Raw genomic sequence first — 17,080 nt, 5'->3', positions numbered from 1 at the left:
ATCTGTTGCATTAATTGAGCTTTGACAGCGGCAGCTCTGTGTGGGTGACATTGATTCAAAGCAAACAAATACTTTGATAATGAAGGAAAATGTCACAGCGCCACAGTGAGTCTCCCCGATTTGATGAAAGTGGAGTTCTGAGGCAGCGAGGAACAAAACGTGTCAAAACCAACAATGTGCTATTGGCATCATATTTTCGGGGGGGGGGGGGTTCTAATTGGATTCAGGGACAATAACAATATGTAATTTTTATGATCATATAGTGAGGTTGATAATTAGAGTATGATGGAACTTAGGGATTAAGAAGTCTCACATACCAATACCCACAATTCTATATCAAAACAAAGGCAGTTATTCCTTCGCTGTCATTTTCAAATCACCAATCGATGAGGTTCTAGTCATAATGGTTTTAAATCAACACAACTTTTGTCTCTCATTAGATGGAAAAAGTTTATATAGTGAAATTAGAGGCCGCGGAGTTTTAATTAAACTTATTTCTAAACGTCTGGGAGATGAGATTCTGCTCCTGCACGAGGACCAAGTTGTCGATTTCTTTTAAACTTGTAGAACATGAATGTTTTTGAACAATGAGACTTTTTAAGATGTAAAACAACCTCCTCCGTTTCATGCACCGAGCAAATTATGATTCGTTGGTGGCAAAACACGTCCCAACCGTAATTGGACGCCGGTGTTTTTCTTTCTTTCTGTTTCCTTGTGTGATGCTAATGGCGCCCATTCACCCACACTGCTCACATACAGTGAGTCATTCCCCTCGGAGAGTCGGGTCGGGCTGCCAGATCCATTTAATGACTGTGGCTCAGGTGTATCTGGAATAAACCAGAAAAGGAACAAAGAAACTTTGAGCCGAAGGTGACAGAATGTTGGAAGCTGTGGTTCCAAGAGGCTCTGATTAAAAGCAAGCAATTTAGAGGCCGTCCATTTCTAAAGGGAGGAACAAAACCATTTTAAAGCGCTCTATCTCTGTGTGACACGATCCGGTTTTTCAATTTGTCCGTTCCAGAAATTATCAAAACAGCTTGAAGTGGCTCAGTTTGCAGACGTTTTTTAAAACAGTGCAATCGTACTTCATGTCATCATCAGGCTGTTTGGTGTGACAGAGCGATTATAGAGCTCTGCTAAATAGAGAAAAGCCCAGAAAAGGAATCTGTCACTTCTGATTCTAATCTAGTCAGGGGGGGGGAATCGGCGAGGCTTAAAAAACTCAGATAAAGAAAATCAGAAACTATAAGAGTATTTGGAGAGGAGCTATAGGATTTTGCAAAGTCCCATAAAGGTAATTAAATCTGTTTATATATTTGTTACATAAATGTCCTGCATTGTAGTAAACTGATTCAGGGTCAGCGGCATCATGAAGTGTTTATGGGTTGACAGCTGAAATAAAAAATACCTTAACCGATGAAAATACTAGAAAAGTGTGACAATCGATGGATCAATTTCAAATCACATGTAAACATTTAACCACGCCTCCTGTCGGCTCCTTTCGAACCCCAGGCCGTGGAGGACGGGAACCTGGAGGAGATGGAGGAGGAGATCCGGCTGAAGAAGCGCAAACGTAAGAGGCGTCCGGAGAAGGAGTCGTCGAGCAGAGACGAGGGAAGCAGCAAGGCCAAGAAGAAGCGTGGACGTCCCCCGGCGGAGGAAGCTGTCCTCCAACCCCCCAAGCTCACCAAGCAGATGAACACCATCATCGATACGGTCATCAACTACAGAGACGGGTGAGGACTTTGACTTTCAGGACTCAAACGTGTGTGAACTGAGTTTTTCCTTTTGCCTTTGACAATCAAGAGCAAACAGTGTGTGTGTGTCCTTCCAGCAGAACTTTGATCACACACACACACAGGGAGAGGTTTCTCACAGCAGCTGATTTGGGTCACTGGAAAAATGCAGATTTAAGAAGTGTGTGTTTGGCTGTGATGGAGGTCAAAGTGTTTCTCTCCCCCCCCCCCCCCCCCCCCCCCATGCACACTCTCCTTAAAGGGAAGGATAAGACAGAGTCTGGTTTGTTGACCCCAGTGCATCTCGGTCTGTCCCTGTTTCCAGATGCTCCAGACGCATCCTGTCACCGAAATACCAAACACGCTCGGTCACGTCCCCGAAAATGGGTCCATGTGTTGTTGTTGACTGGTAATTGTGAAGCTTTCCACCGCGGTGTGTGTCCCAGCTGAAGCCCAGAGAGGCCACTTCATGTGATTCAGTGAGAAGTTTCCTCTCTCATCCGAGAGGCTTCTTCACTCCAGCTCCACACGTCCTGTTAGTGAAGAACTGATTCATGTCTTGTGGCCCTGAGTTGTTTATCTCGTTCCCCGAGTTATTATTTCGTGGCCGCTCAATATTTTCCTGCCCAAATGGCGCCAGAGGGTTTCAATTTCAACGTTTTAAATACCTGTGGATATAATTAAAAGCAGACTTCTTAAGTGAAGTTTGTTGTTATCACCAGTAGAGCTGGAGTGGAATGGTCAATGCAATGCAAGGCTCTGAATTGGAGAAAATAATGCCTGGGGGGGGGGGGGGGGGGGGGGGGGGGGGGGTGAGGCAAGGAGACGTGCGGATTCCAGCTGATCCAAACATCTCCAGTAGGAACTTCCTCTCCTTCCTTCCTTCCTTCCTTCCATCATTCCATCCATCCTTCCTTCCTTCCTTCCTTCCTTCCCTCCCTCCTTCCTTCCTTTCCTCTTTCCCTCATACACAGGAAAACAAATAGGATACAAGTGATAAGACATATCAGAATCAGAAATATTGAAACAAGCATAAAAAGGAGCAAGGATACAAAAAAGAAAATATATAACAATTAAGTATACACATTCAAATATATATAAGCATAAAACAGGTGAGCGTTCAGTCACTGTCACCGTCCAATGTCCTGTGGACAGACACTTCCTCAGTCCGTCAGTGCAGCAGGACGGAGACATCAGGCCTCTGCCTGGTGCCGTGACCCCTGTGTGTTGGTGTCCAACACTCTGCACGTAGACCAGTTCAGCCTCTTATCGCTTTCGCCAAGAGACTAATTGTGTTTTGAAAATGTAGCAGACAAACTTTTAAAACTAAAAACAGATTTATTCTCAAGTCCCGTGTTGACAGAGAGACGTCTTCTCTTCACCGTCGGTAATCAACAGCGTGACACAAGTCACTGCTCCATGAAATGAATTTTACTTTCTCAGATAAATCTTCACAGTTTGATGATCACGAGCCAGAGAGTGGACGGAGGAGGTGCATTAACTTTGTTTTTCTCAAAGTGTCACAGCCGACGAGAGATCTGAATTTTGACTCTCGACGTTGATTAATGAGCTGTCACCTCTGCTGCGGTGGCAGAACCGAGCTGAACACATCAACTCCGACAGAGACAGCAGTCGCCTCCTTTTACAGGTGAAGCTAGTTCATGAGTGTGTGAATGGAGCCGAGCAGAGACTTCTGGCTTTCTGGTGTGTGTCTGTGTGCGTGCTTAGAGTTCCTCTGTGTGTCAGTCTGCAGCTACCAGCCCTGCCATGACCATCCAATGGAAAGTACAGACTTCTCCCCGGTCAGCAGAATAAGAAAACAGACATGAAGTCATGTCTTAGTACAGTGAGATAAACATCCTCATACTCTCTCAGTCCAAAAAGCTAGATGTGTGTATGAGAGTGTGTGATTTCTTCCTTGTGAGTGCGTCTGTCTCCCGTGCACGGACCATCATGTGCATTTGTGTTCCCATTACTCAAGTATGCATTGGCTGAGGACTCCGCCGAAGCGTTTTCCAGGAAACCGCTACCTGCTATTCCAGAAGTCAAATTCTTTCCTCTCCCAGTTGATGGTTTGCTCTTCCCAGAGCATCTCAATCACCGCTCTGTCTCTCCTCCCACTTCACCAGCGAGAGGAGGATTCCTGGACTCTGGATTCCTGAGCTTTCAAATCTGTTTCCTCATAAAACAAACAAACATCTCTTTGGTTTAATTTGGAACTTCCTGGAGCTTTACTATCTCTGATTTCTTTAATGGAGCCACGCAACCGTTGAGGGTTCATGTCCTGACCCAGAATAACAGTTTATAAACAGGACAGCTGAGTTCGCTGTGATTTCCAGCTCAGCATGCCACACACACACACACACACACACACACACACACTCACACACACTCATGCATGCACACACATATACAGTTAAATGTCAACCCATCGGAAAACAAACCCTGTAAATTCTGGCTCACATTTTCCCATAATCCCAGTGTCTTTCACAGAAGTCAGCGGTGGGGTCTGTTCCCAGGGGTCCCCCCCCCCCTTGCATCACGATTTACACATCAAAGTATAAAGCTCCATTTTGAACAGACCATCCAGCTCCTTTGTTGCTTCTGCCCAGTTTACACAGTGGATCTGAGCCCACGGCATGTTCACAAGTCAGCGGCACGGCAGTGGCAGATTGAACGACAACCAGGGGGTCTGAGATCCACAGCCTTGAAATCAGTGTCTACACACGGCTTATTTTAAACTCTGGGAAATTATTATTTTACCTAAGCAGGAGCTGGTGAGATCTCAGGATTTTAAAGGGTATTTCCAGTGTGAACACAAAAACGTTTTTTATTTAATAGTACCATCTGCTGTACTTTTGGCTTTTCCCCTGTTTTTCTCTTCATATCACTGAAAGGATTTGTCTTTGCTCTTCCCCTGTAAACATTGTGATCAGTGATAATCAGCACAACCTCAGTTGAGGGTTTTAAATTAAATGTGTTCAGAATTTTTATTAGAAAATATTTAGATCTGTATAGAAACATTTAAGGACCAATCGACTGAACATCTGCTAGTTAGTTGTATGAATTTAGCTTTTTAGTGACACTTGTATATTACAACTCGCTCTTTGAGAAGGCTGGTGCGGTTCTGTGTGGATGCTGTCGTGCACTGATCTGGTTCAATGATGATTAATGGTTAACAGCAATATCCAAGGTTTGATTGGCAGCTGGCGAACCTGTGTGTCATGTCACAGCCTTCTCTCTTCTCCTTGTCTCTCGGTCTCCAGACTGTCAACTCCTAAATAGTTAAACTCCGGAATAAACACTGATGTCTCAAAAGTATATATATATATGATTTGAAAAGCACTTTTGTTTTTAAGCTGAATACTTCAAAGGGGCACTTTCAAAGGACTTTACATAATCTGTTTAAAATGTTAAAAAGAAAATAACACTTTGGTAAAAACAGCTATGGCGTTAAAACAATAAAATGCAAAAAGGAATAGAAACCTTTTAATGAAACGGAAACCTAAACAGGTAGAGGAAATGGGGGCGAGGTGGTTCATAGAGTATTTAATATTCAGGCAAAGTGCAGCAGATAAATGTTCTGGGTTAAACGTGGCCAGTAGATAAGTGCAGCTTCTCCGTGTTCAGCTAGTCCTCTGGGAACTGGAGCTGCTCTTGCCCCTGATAACCTGAGAGCTTCATTAGTCGGAGGTGTATTTGGGCCCAGAGCCATCGAGAGATTCACCGACAAGCAGCGCAACCGAAACTCTCTGATCCCCGGGGCTTGACCTCGATCGGTCATAAATAAATCACCGCAGATTTAAAGTCACACTTGCACAAATTGCTGGGTGTGAAGTAAACTTCTCATAAAAGGTTATTGCGTAGCTTTTCCGAGCTCAGTCCCCGGCCTGGGTGTTGTTCTGCTCGCAGCTGCTTTCACACACGAATCTGGAAATTGTCTGGATTCAGTTTTCCAGACATTTTTTCCGAGAGTTTTCCTTTTCGCATATGAAGAACGCAGCAGGAGATAGTGTGAGTCACATGTGATTCACAACAACAGGATCGAATCGGAAGCATCCAGGCGTTAGGGGGGGTCTGGGTAGAGCAGCAGGAGGCAGAACATGACATATTCATTCAGCTGCTGTCTGTGTTGACAGCATTGTGACACCGGACTCAGCCCTTATTGTCGTCTACGTGTGCTGCTCTTTGTTTTCATCCTGAGATATTAGTATTCATGTCCATCGCATGTTAGAGACGCCGTCAACACGCCCACTCACTCCAGAGGAATCCTCTGGATGTTGTCTTGCTCTGTTCTCACATGGACGTACACAACAGACTCACACAGGTGGAGAGGTCTGAGGAGCTTCAGTGGGAGAGCCGCTCGTTTGGCCTCGAGGTCGATGATTAATTGGCGGGTGAACTTTTTAACTGTCAGTCGAAGAGAAGCAGCAAGTGATCCTTCATTTATCTTCGCCTGGCCTGACAGCGGTTAAACAAAAATACTCCAACAACACAAGAGGACGCGTCAATAAACCAGCGAGAAGTCTTAAACTCAGTCACTGCTGATTTACAGCTGAGGGATCTGTCTTCCACACGTCTCAGAAGAACCTTGAGTACTGTCACGTCCCTGTACGGAGGGCGAGGGGTGAAATTATCTCTGCTCCTTTGATTTGAGGAACTTTACTTCAATAGTCAAAGTATAAACACTTTATCAGTGTATGTGTTTTCTGAAAAATGAAAAGATAGAGCCACAACAACTCATACATGTTGTATAGCAGCAGCCTGACCTGGTGTTGTGTATTCAACCTCCCACTCGCTTGACCTTAGTTCTTTCTGATTCTCGTTCTAGCTGCCAGGTCTCGCCTGGTCTCTCCCTTGGACTCAGTAGCTTCTTGTTTACCACAGTAACTTTGAACCAGCTGACCTGGCCTGCAGCATCACAGCATGTTGTTGATCGCTCCTCGTAGCTGCAGTGTAGTTGTGTAGTTCCTGGAAGTGATCAGTGTGAGTCAGTGGAGCTGTATCCAGATACAGTACAGTGGTTGTAACTAGGACTATGTCGTCCAGTGTCTCATGGATGTGGTCTTTGTATTTATTGGACAACAGAGCTCCGTGGGACATATTAATAAACTGAACCAGGCTCTGGACTCCCACAATGCATCAGCTGGAGACATCCACTGTTTGTTTTGGTCTTTTCATGGGATTTAATGAAAATCTCCAGCCTTATTCTCAAGGATGAACCTTCCACAAGGATCCGTGAATCCTCGTTGATAAAAGACTCTGAACACATCCGGTGCCTCTCAGTCGTCCAATCACAAAGGAGCTCAGGCAGAATGTATGCAGCTAGAACATTTTCTCTTGATTGCTTGTTTTTTTTTTACTTCAACAAGACATAGAATTCCAGTTGCTCCCACTGGTTTACCTTGAAAAGACAATGTCCTATTCATTAGGGGACCTTCATTGAGAGCAGCCATTCATTGGGACAATGCCTTGGCCAAGCTATTCAGTGGGACCTTTCACTGTATGCAACCATTCCTGGACCTCACTGTTAAATGCACAGAAAAATTTGCAGTAAAAAAAAAAAATACCCCTGTAAAAAAACACAATTCCTACACAAACAAAATTGGAGATTGCCTTTAGCTTCTGTCTGAACTGGAAAATCGGTTCTTGTTCAAACTGGTCACGACAAAACACTTCTGCCAGTTGACAGGTTAGAGGATGAATCTACTTAATAATCTAATCTAAGTAATATGGTAATTTGTTGTTGTTGTGTTCAGCGACACAAGGCATCTGTTGCACGTAGTAGTTTTACTCTGGTTGAGTTAAGAACAGAGGATGTCACACATCGTTAAGTTCCATGACACAAACTGTGACTTGTGATTATGACCTATACAAATGTAACGTGATTGATTGATTGATTGATTGATTGATTGATTGGTGATTCATGTTGAATTCCTTTGTGTTTTATTTGCAGGGCAGGACGACAACTGAGCGAGGTCTTTGTCCAGCTGCCGTCCAGGAAGGAGCTGCCAGAATATTACGAGCTGATCAGAAAACCTGTGGACTTCAAAAAGATCAAGGTATGATGGTTATGATCCGTAGAATTAATGAACAGGAGCTAAAATATAATTCTGACCGTCCAGTGGTTGCCTTAAATGAGCCTTGCAGAGCCTGATGGGGGCGCTGTTGTTGTTCTTGTCTCTCTGTTGACAGGAACGTGTGAGGAGTCACAAATACAGAGTCATCGGAGACCTGGAGAAGGACGTGATGCTGCTCTGTCACAACGCACAGACCTTCAACCTGGAGGGGTCACAGGTCAGAGATCAGCTGCAGAACTTCCTCTCATTGACTTTACCTGATGAATCTGTCTTCGTCTAATGTGCTGTTCAAGCTACGACTGATTGGTCACAGAGAAGTTCAGGTTACTCTACGTGTAACCCTGGTTCTCTGAGTAGCATGATGTTGATGTTCCCCCGGGAACGACCTTGAGGCCTGATGCTGCTGGGTTATTTTATTATAGCTCACTGCATCGTCACCTCCACTGTTCAGTTATGTGGAGCAGCAGCATATGTCGTGGCCCGGTTAGTCAGACAGGGATTACGTGAAGAGGCAGGACTCTGATCCATAGAAGAACCTTCAAATCACCTACCTGAAGAACCTTGAACAACTAGAAGTTTACTGGAGAGAATTTTAAATCTGGTTTCTCCTGCACTTTGTATAAAGTTAACTCATGAATGTTAGAGAACGAGCGATTTATTGGTTTAAGTCAATATCTGAGTTTTTTGCAGATACAAAAACTTTCATTTTACAGAATATGCAATTAAGAGAAAATTGGCAATCATATGTTTGGGGTTTATGTATAGATTACATTTCTATTTATTCGGTTGTTTTTGTTTTCTTTTTATTTAGTTGTTTACAATAAATTTGGAACTCGAAAATATTCAACCTCGATTATATTTCTTTGTCATTATGGGTTTTATGACTTCCTCTTTCTACTGGTTTTACACAAAACCATTATGGGATATATGTCGAGCAGTTGATTTGTTTGAGTCCTGCTCAACTTCACATGCTGGAAACTCAGAAGCTCTCTCACGTTGCTGTTTTGTTCCTGTTGCTGCTGCAGGACATGAAGAAAACAACAATATCTCAGAATCATAATAATATGACTCACTTCCACCTCAGTCGGGCTCTTATGTAAATGAAGGAGTCGTGAAAACCTCCCACTTAACGTTAAGAGACGGAAACATCTCCACGGCCTGTGAAGCGCAGTCAGTTCTGTTTATCCTGGACGAAGCCACTCAGGGAAGTTCTCTACCAAACACAGACTCCCTCACTAGACGCTGGACTCATTGACCTAATTTACTGCTGAGGATTCTGGGTTATTAAGAAACGTCCCTGCCCGTGAGCCTGACTCGTGCTGTCACGAGCGTGGGCGCCTTGTCGGACCTGCGTCATCCACATGCTCGTGTGTACGTGGCCTGCTCGTCTGGTAATGTTCACGTGTCTCTTATCGTTTGGTTTATTTACATGACCTTGGTTTTGTGGGTGGCGTGAACGAGATGCGTCAGTCGTGTGCGGCCGAGGCTCCGGATGCAGATGTCACGACTTTCAGACTCTCAGAGCTTGACTGATGAAGAAGGTCCAAACTTTTGAGAAGAGGTTAAAACAAGAGGTTGCTTCAGTTGAACTCTTCTTCCATCTGCCGTCCGTCCTCCTCCGTCCCACTCTTCAGATTCACATTCACTCCTCTGCTGTGACCTTTGACCTCATCTCTCCCTCCTCTGCTCCCCGTGTTCCCAGTGTAACTCTGGTTGTTTGAGGAAATGTTAACATCACCAAGTCTCTCTTCTCCTCTCGCCTGCAGATATACGAAGACTCCATCGTCCTTCAGTCTGTTTTCAAGAGCGCGAAGCAGAAGATCGCCAAGGACGAGGAGAGCGAGGACGACAGCGAAGAGGACGAGGAGGACGAGGATGATTCCGAGGCCGAGGGTAGGATGCACTGTTTCATGTAAACGCATGTAAAAAACACACATACACACACACACACACACACACAAACATGTGATCTCATTTATATTCTACACTGCAAACCCTGTGAATGCAAGAAGTACAAAGTGTTGCTTTCAAACTGCTCAGAGGGAAAGTTTAAATACAATAATATGATTTTTAAAATGCAGTTTGTAGCTTTAATGGTCAAATACTCAAACATAAACACAAGTGATAACAGATTAAACTAAAACAAGATCAGAACCTTTAATATCAGACCCCGAAATGTGTTTTTTCATCACGATCCATAAGTTATTCCTTGATAAACTCACGGTGTTAAAGAAAGACAGAGGCTCATGAACAAGTTCTTCATGAATCTTCCTCTGAAGTGAATCCTGCTGACAGACACGAGCACCGTCTCCTTCTCGCCGGAGGCAGTCCACGTGTCCTCTGAGCTCAGACGTGGGAGGAAACTCAAATGAGTGTGACTTGTGTTTTTGTGACACATAAAGTTGTGATGCAAGACCTTGTTTGTTTCGAACCTTGTGCTTCCTTCAGCCAAGTCGGTGCGGGTGAAGATCAAGCTGAGCAAGGAGGGGCGGAGCTACGACAAAGGCAAGAAGAGGCCGAGCAGAGGGAAGGCCAAGCCGGTGGTCAGCGACGACGACAGCGACGACGACCAGGACGAGAACGTAGGTCATTCCCCTCCACAGCCTTCTGCCCGTTAGCATCTTCAGCTCAAACAGAACCTGGTCTTCACTCAGAGAGAAACCACTGCAGAGGGTGACCTCATCTGGAGGTGACACTAGTATCAAGTCCTTTTATTATCATCAGTAGCCAGCAGAGAGTGAGGAGCAGCCGGCTGGAGGCTGGTCTCCACTCAGCCGTTCCCTGCCAGCTCTCTAATCCTCTGCTTCACACCTCGGGTGTCAGGAGCTGCCGTGTAATCTGCTGTTAAATTGTTTCTCAGAAGAAAGAAAGCTGCAGCGGATCAGGCCATCAGAACACTTAGTGTGATGCACAGAGTCTGGATTCAGGAGGAGGAGACGAGCAGGTCTGAACCAGAGGAAACATCTGATTCAGACAGATCACTATCAGCTACTTGTTCTTTAGTCTCAACAGCACATCTCACTAAACAGATAATTGTTATTACTAGTTCAAGACATGTATTACGTTTACTTTATGATGAAGCAGTGAATGTTTGTCCTCTTTGAGTAACTTTCTTCTTTTCTTATGAATTATTCATAAGAATGTGGGCTCTAACCTGACCTTCGGTATTTCTGAGCAAAGTGGTGCTTGTCTTTTTCTTTATGGTGAACTGAAGTCTGAACATTCATCTCAGTCACAAGTTCCTTTTACTTCCTACTCGGAAATCATTATTTTATAATATCTTGACTTAATGTTGCAGTTATATATTACATTACATTACATTACATGTCATTTTGTCCAAAGCGACTTACAATTAGTACACTCAACATTCATGAGGGGCCATTTTAGGGGTTCAGTGTCTTGCCAAGGACACTTCGGCATGCAGATGGGAGAGAGTGGGGTTTGAACCGGCAACCTTCTTGTCGGAGAACCACCACTCTAACCACTAGGCCACACCGCCCCCTAAATATATCTAAAAGGATCATTATTTATAATAGGAACCGTTACACAAGCATTGAAACTTCTGAGCCTTCAATTATGCTGCTGCTGCTTTAATGTCTCCGTGCAGAGAGCGGCATTATGGGTAATTGTAGCTTACATGACTCCTTTGTAGCTTCGATTTTAATTTACCTTTCTGATTTCACCACTTCAACACAAACCGGTTTGTCACACATGTTTCATTTAGACCATGTTTCACTCTGTCTCTCTCGCTGATTCCAGCAGCAGTGGGAAGGTTCACCTTGTTGTTGTTGTTGTTGTTAACATGAGACCATCCTCGTTGTGTATTTACCTCGTGTCCGTCCTCGTTGTGAGTGAAGAAGTTGACATCGGGGATGAGCTCCTGAAAAAAAAATCAGATTTCATGTTTTATTAAGAAATCACCAGCGTCTGACGGCAGCAGAAACTTCCAGAGGGAAATCAGGAGCACCTCAAACCGAGCAGCAGAGCTCTGGAAGCTCTGGACCTCCACCGACGTTGATCCAGTGTTTTCCAATTACACGTTTGAGAGCAGCAGCAGGATCAGCTCAGGCAGGACGGGTTCCTCCAGGTGCTGCAGCCTCACGTTAATAAGCTCTGCGCTCTGAAGTGTGGAGGAGTGAACTCTGTGTCTGAATAAAGCTGCTGTGAGACCAGAGAGCGAGTGGACGTGAGGACGAGGTTTCTAACACGTGACACAGGTTAGAAACTGGACCAACACAAACATCTCAGGATGAAGACGAGGAGCCGGACACCTAGAGGACCAGCTCTGGTGATGAGGGCCGACGGCCGGAGGAGCTGTTAACAACAACACTGATCTGTCCACAGCAGAGTTTATACGGCATGTCCCGCCTCCTGCCGCTCTACAGGCCCCGCCTCCTGCCGCTCTACAGGCCCCGCCTCCTGCCGCTCTACAGGCCCCGCCTCCTGCCGCTCTACAGGCCCCGCCTCCTGCTGCTCTACAGGCCCCGCCTCCTGCCGCTCTACAGGCCCCGTCTCCTGCCGCTCTACAGGCCCCGCCTCCTGCCGCTCTACAGGCTCCTGCTCATGTTCCTGTTGTTAGAGTTATTCCAACCTGCATAAAACCCAGATAATATCAGTCTCGTTAACCTGGACCTAAACAGTTGGTCTTCGTGGACATGCTGCAGTTCACAGGAGGTCGTGTCCAGACTCTGGACGGTTTATTCTGACTCGTTGTTGATCTGGATTTGATGAGGAACACGAGAGGAACACACTGAGAACTGAGTCTGGATTTGAGTTTGTGTGACAGATGTGATCTCTGGCTGTGAGATGTGTGTTTGGATCAGACTTTAGATTCCCTCTGTCTTCAGGTCTCAGCCGGACGTGTTGTCCACTCAGAGCAGATGAATCAGTTTCTCCAGGTGATCGTTGAACTGGAGGTCCGAAGCTTCTGCTGCTGACGGGCCACACGGCGCTGGGAGGGAAAGTGGTTTCTCTTTAAAACGCTTGTAATGATGAGTCAGAGAAACGTTGTTGAAACACGACGACAGATGAAACTGTTGCTGAACTTTCAGCGACTGAGAGACGAGTGTCCTCTGCCTCGCTCGCTGACGTCCCTCGTCTCTGAAGACAGGAGGACACAGGCAGGTCAGGACGTGAGGAGGATTCTAACAAATCAGATCAAGTGTTTCAGGAGCAAGTCACCAGCCTGACCTTTAATACAGGTTTGTTTTTAACGTGTTCGCTTGATTCTCCCATTAGAATCAACTGGTCTCTGGTCTCCACTGGGAATCCAGACTGTGATGTAATCAACCTTCTGGAAATGTTTTTCAGTTTTCAATCGATTTAAACAGGATCATGATCTAATTCCTCCTGCAGCCGGGAACAGGATGTGAGATTCTTCTCCTCTTCTCTTCGTCTCTTTGTCTCTTTTTCTATTCTTCTGTTCTTCTGTTCTCCTCTTCTCCTCTATGTCTCTTCATCTATTTTTCTCTGGGTCTCTTCTTCTTTTCTTCTCTTCTCCTCTTTGTCTCTTCTTCTCTTCTCCTCTTTGTCTCTTCGTCTCTTCTCCTCTTCTTCTCTATGTGTCTTCTTCTCTTTTTCTCTTCGTCTCTTCTCCTCTTCGTCTCTTCTTCTCTTCTCCTCTATGTCTCTTCATCTATTTTTCTCTTGGTCTCTTCTTCTTTTCTTCTCTTCTCCTCTTTGTCTCTTCGTCTCTTCTCCTCTTCTTCTCTATGTGTCTTCTTCTCTTTTTCTCTTCGTCTCTTCTCCTCTTCGTCTCTTCTTCTCTTCTCCTCTATGTCTCTTCATCTATTTTTCTCTTGGTCTCTTCTTCTTTTCTTCTCTTCTCCTCTTTGTCTCTTCGTCTCTTCTCTTCTTCTCTATGTGTCTTCTTCTCTTTTTCTCTTTTTCTCTTCGTCTCTTCTCCTCTTTGTCTCTTTTTCTTTCAAACTAATGCCTCTGGATGTTTTATTTTGAAAGGTCTTCATCTTTCCTCTGCTCTCTCCCCCCCATTGTTAAAAGAGTCTGAATGGAAGAGAGGGTTTGAGGAAAGGTCAGCGCGGCTTCACCTTCAAACCCTCGTCCCTCCTGAGATCCTTCTCCTTCGACCTGCGTGACCTATTGTCGATGTGCTGAGCTGACCTTCATCATGCTGCTGCACCTCCTCCTCCTCCTCCTCCTCCTCCTCCTCACCCTCTGTTTCTCCTCTGTCCACAGGATCAGTCAGACAAGAGTAAGAGCGATGACGAGTGAGACGAGGACCTGAGGATGTTGTTTGAAGCACTTAGAAAAAACAAAAGAACAATATCTTCCATCGCTGTCCCTCTCGTGCAACTTCTCTTTTTTTATTTGACTCCATTTGTCTCTTTGTATTTTGTGTCTCTGTCCCTTGTCCCACCAGCTTGGAAATGTATTACTATCAATAAGCTAAAGCAATACCGCTTATATTCCTGTTTTTAAGACAGTTTTTTAGTATATTTTTTAACTCGGCGCTTTGAATAAGATTTCAATTCTGTACTGAAAAAAAGAAAAGTTGATATATGTATGCTTCACGCGCTTTGTGCTTTATTTGTACTCGCTTGCTTTGCACTTTTAGAAGATTCAATCTTAAAATCCAAGTTTAAAAAAAACGTGTAATAAAAAGATAAAGCTGTTTGTGACTCTGCTGATCGAGTCACAATCAAGTTTTTATCTGCTTCTGTTTTCACCTTGTGCCAAATTTAGAAACGTAGAGAAAAACGATAATCAGACGGAAGATTGTTTGATCGACGCTGGAACTCAGAAACCAGTTACTGAGCCGGAGAAACCAGTTCAGCTTCAGACTGTAAAGATCAGTCATGTTTTCAGCTGCACTAGAAACTGAAGCTGTCAATCAACACAGAAATAATCAGACTCAAAGATTCCAGCTTCTCACGTTAGAAGACGTCCTGTTTGTCTTTCTCATCAAACTTTATTTAAAATCGTCATTAAAGACAAAGTTAATCATATGATAAGTAGTTAGAAGATTTATGTTTCATAAGCTCAGCTCACGACTGTACAGCTTAACGATAAAGTTTTAAAAATCGTAGCTTTTCAACATCGTGTTTGAAAAACCAAAACAGAAAACCTGTGATTTTTATTTTGAATCGTTCCTTCATTCCAAGAGAAAGGAGCTCAACACGAGAATAAGACTCGGATCAAATCCAGACTTTTTACATGAGATGTGTGATTTTAACTTCAAGTGAACATTTAAGACTCTTTTTAAAACGACAGCGAGTCCTTCATGGAGTTCACGTTAGTTGCTGGTGACTGTTTATCTTAAATGAAATGGTTTTAATCTGCTGAAATTTAACAGCAAGAGTTCCCAGTTAATCTGCAGATTCTTTCCTGGATTAATTCAGTTTATCGTTGGTGAATCCAATGTAATGAAATTCTGAATGAAAAGTGTGAGAAACAAAAACCTGGAGACGTTCACTTGGTCCTGAAGAGCGATCGAGAGGAGATCTTCTAACATCTGAAGCTGGAACCTGAGAAACGACGGGAATATTTCTCTATTTTTGCTTAAACAAGAAAACACAATAAACTCTCCATCAACTATCAGATTAAAGTTGTGGATGATTCTCAGATCAATCGAGGCCATAAACGCCAAAATGCTTATTACCATGTCTCATTAGGAACCTGTGACCTCACGTGACAGATCCTCGTCAGACCAGTCCTCACATTTCACTGGTTTCTCCTCCGATGTTTTCAAGCTGTTGTGAATCGGAGCAGAAGTTCTGAGCTTTGTCGATTTAACAGAAAAGTGTGTTTGTGTATTTTTGTTTTTATTATTGAGAATCTGGCCACAGAGCGACGTCTGATCATCAGATTCACAGTTTCCTGTAAGAGATTAAAACCCTGGTTACATCACTTCCTGTTACATCACTTCCTGTTGGCAGCAGCAGGTTGTAAACTGTCCGGCTGCTGCAGATGATTTAAAAACAAAAGAAAAACAGTGTTAGAGTATAAACAAGATCTGATTTGAGTGACTTTGTTTTTCCTGGTGTATTTCACAGTGTTTTGATTTCTACCTTTGAGTTGACGTGCTTGTGTTTTCTCGGTTGTAGCATGATCTGCTTCTCGCCTGTACATGCAGATACTCTCACTTTGTTCCGTGTGCTCGCCGACTCTCCGTCGTGGGACTTGATCTTTGCTTTCTTTGCACAGTGTCTTTGTGGTTGTATATCGAAGCCCGGGGCAAATAAAATCTCAACGATTTTCAGCACAAGAACAAAACACTCGTCTGTTCATTTATTGCTAGGAACCATTTTTTCGAGCTGTCGGAGTTTGTGCACGTGCGACAGGTTTCAGGATAAAAGCTTTTATCAAGTTTAATCATCTGATCCTTTTTTTTTAAGTTGTTCCTAAACTACACACATTATGTTTATGACATTATTCTTAAGTGTATTATACAGATGAACAATTAGAATTTTAACTGTTAATTAGAGATAATTATATTTACACTGAGACATTAGTGCTTTTACTAATTATTATAATTACGGGAAACATTTTTATCAACATTTCTGTTTTATGATGTTTTTTATAAATCCAACAATCAGTTAATTCATTAAAAAATAGTTTTTCCCATCAAGTGCATTAATAAAATACTGCTCACAGATTAAAATGTATGATCCAAAAATAATAATCATCGGGTCCATTTCTCTAAAGAATTAAAACCTTAATGCAGAACAGGAGGATTATTTTTACACTGAGGCTTTGGCACTTTGTACTTATGTAAAAGATAATGAAGTTTTATTTATACATATATAACAGTAATGTTATATATAGCTGAAATGAAACCTCACAGGTTCGTACATGAGAAGAAAAACACTTTGTCCACAGCTGCAGAACCGTTCAGACACAGGAAGTCGGCTCTGAAAAGTCCTGATGATGTAACGAGTTCATAAAGTTCATTAATCATCTTTATATAAAAAGAGATGACGAGCGACACGTCAGGTTCTCGGTGTTTCCAGAGATGCTGTTTGTGTTGTTGTTCCTCATAAACACTGCATTCTTTAAATGTCTGTTAGAAATATTTTTTTTTCTTTCGAATCAAACATTAACTGAACTTAACAAGAATATTATCCTGAGACTTTATAAAACTTTTTAACCTTCACCGCTCCTCATTTCTAAAAAATGTAATTTAAATTCAATTTGATTTGTATTCTGCTAAATCACAGGAACCTTTTAACATTATAGAGAAACACAAAGAGAGAGAGAGATGTGAAATCCACATCGTACAAAGTGTCCTCGACTAAATAATGTCCT

General features: G+C 43.4%; 1 protein-coding gene across 2 annotated transcripts in view; it reads left to right on the top strand.

Annotated features, from left to right (window-relative positions):
- The window catches only part of smarca2 (SWI/SNF related, matrix associated, actin dependent regulator of chromatin, subfamily a, member 2), a 42,880-nt gene extending 26,832 nt beyond the window's left edge, over nucleotides 1-16,048 (top strand). For both annotated transcript variants that reach the window (XM_062381312.1, XM_062381311.1), the window contains 6 exons: nucleotides 1,513-1,736; nucleotides 7,693-7,798; nucleotides 7,932-8,033; nucleotides 9,583-9,709; nucleotides 10,265-10,398; nucleotides 14,012-16,048. In XM_062381312.1, coding sequence (XP_062237296.1) covers nucleotides 1,513-1,736; nucleotides 7,693-7,798; nucleotides 7,932-8,033; nucleotides 9,583-9,709; nucleotides 10,265-10,398; nucleotides 14,012-14,047 — 729 coding nt within the window. In that variant the 3' untranslated portion in view covers nucleotides 14,048-16,048. The remainder of the gene's footprint in view (nucleotides 1-1,512; nucleotides 1,737-7,692; nucleotides 7,799-7,931; nucleotides 8,034-9,582; nucleotides 9,710-10,264; nucleotides 10,399-14,011) is intronic.
- The last annotated feature ends 1,032 nt before the right edge of the window (nucleotides 16,049-17,080 follow it).

Source organism: Platichthys flesus, chromosome 3 (assembly GCF_949316205.1).
Source record: "Platichthys flesus chromosome 3, fPlaFle2.1, whole genome shotgun sequence".
NCBI classification, from domain to species: domain Eukaryota; kingdom Metazoa; phylum Chordata; class Actinopteri; order Pleuronectiformes; family Pleuronectidae; genus Platichthys; species Platichthys flesus.
Note: the sequence above shows the minus strand (reverse complement) of the source record. Positions and strands in the feature narration are given on the sequence as shown.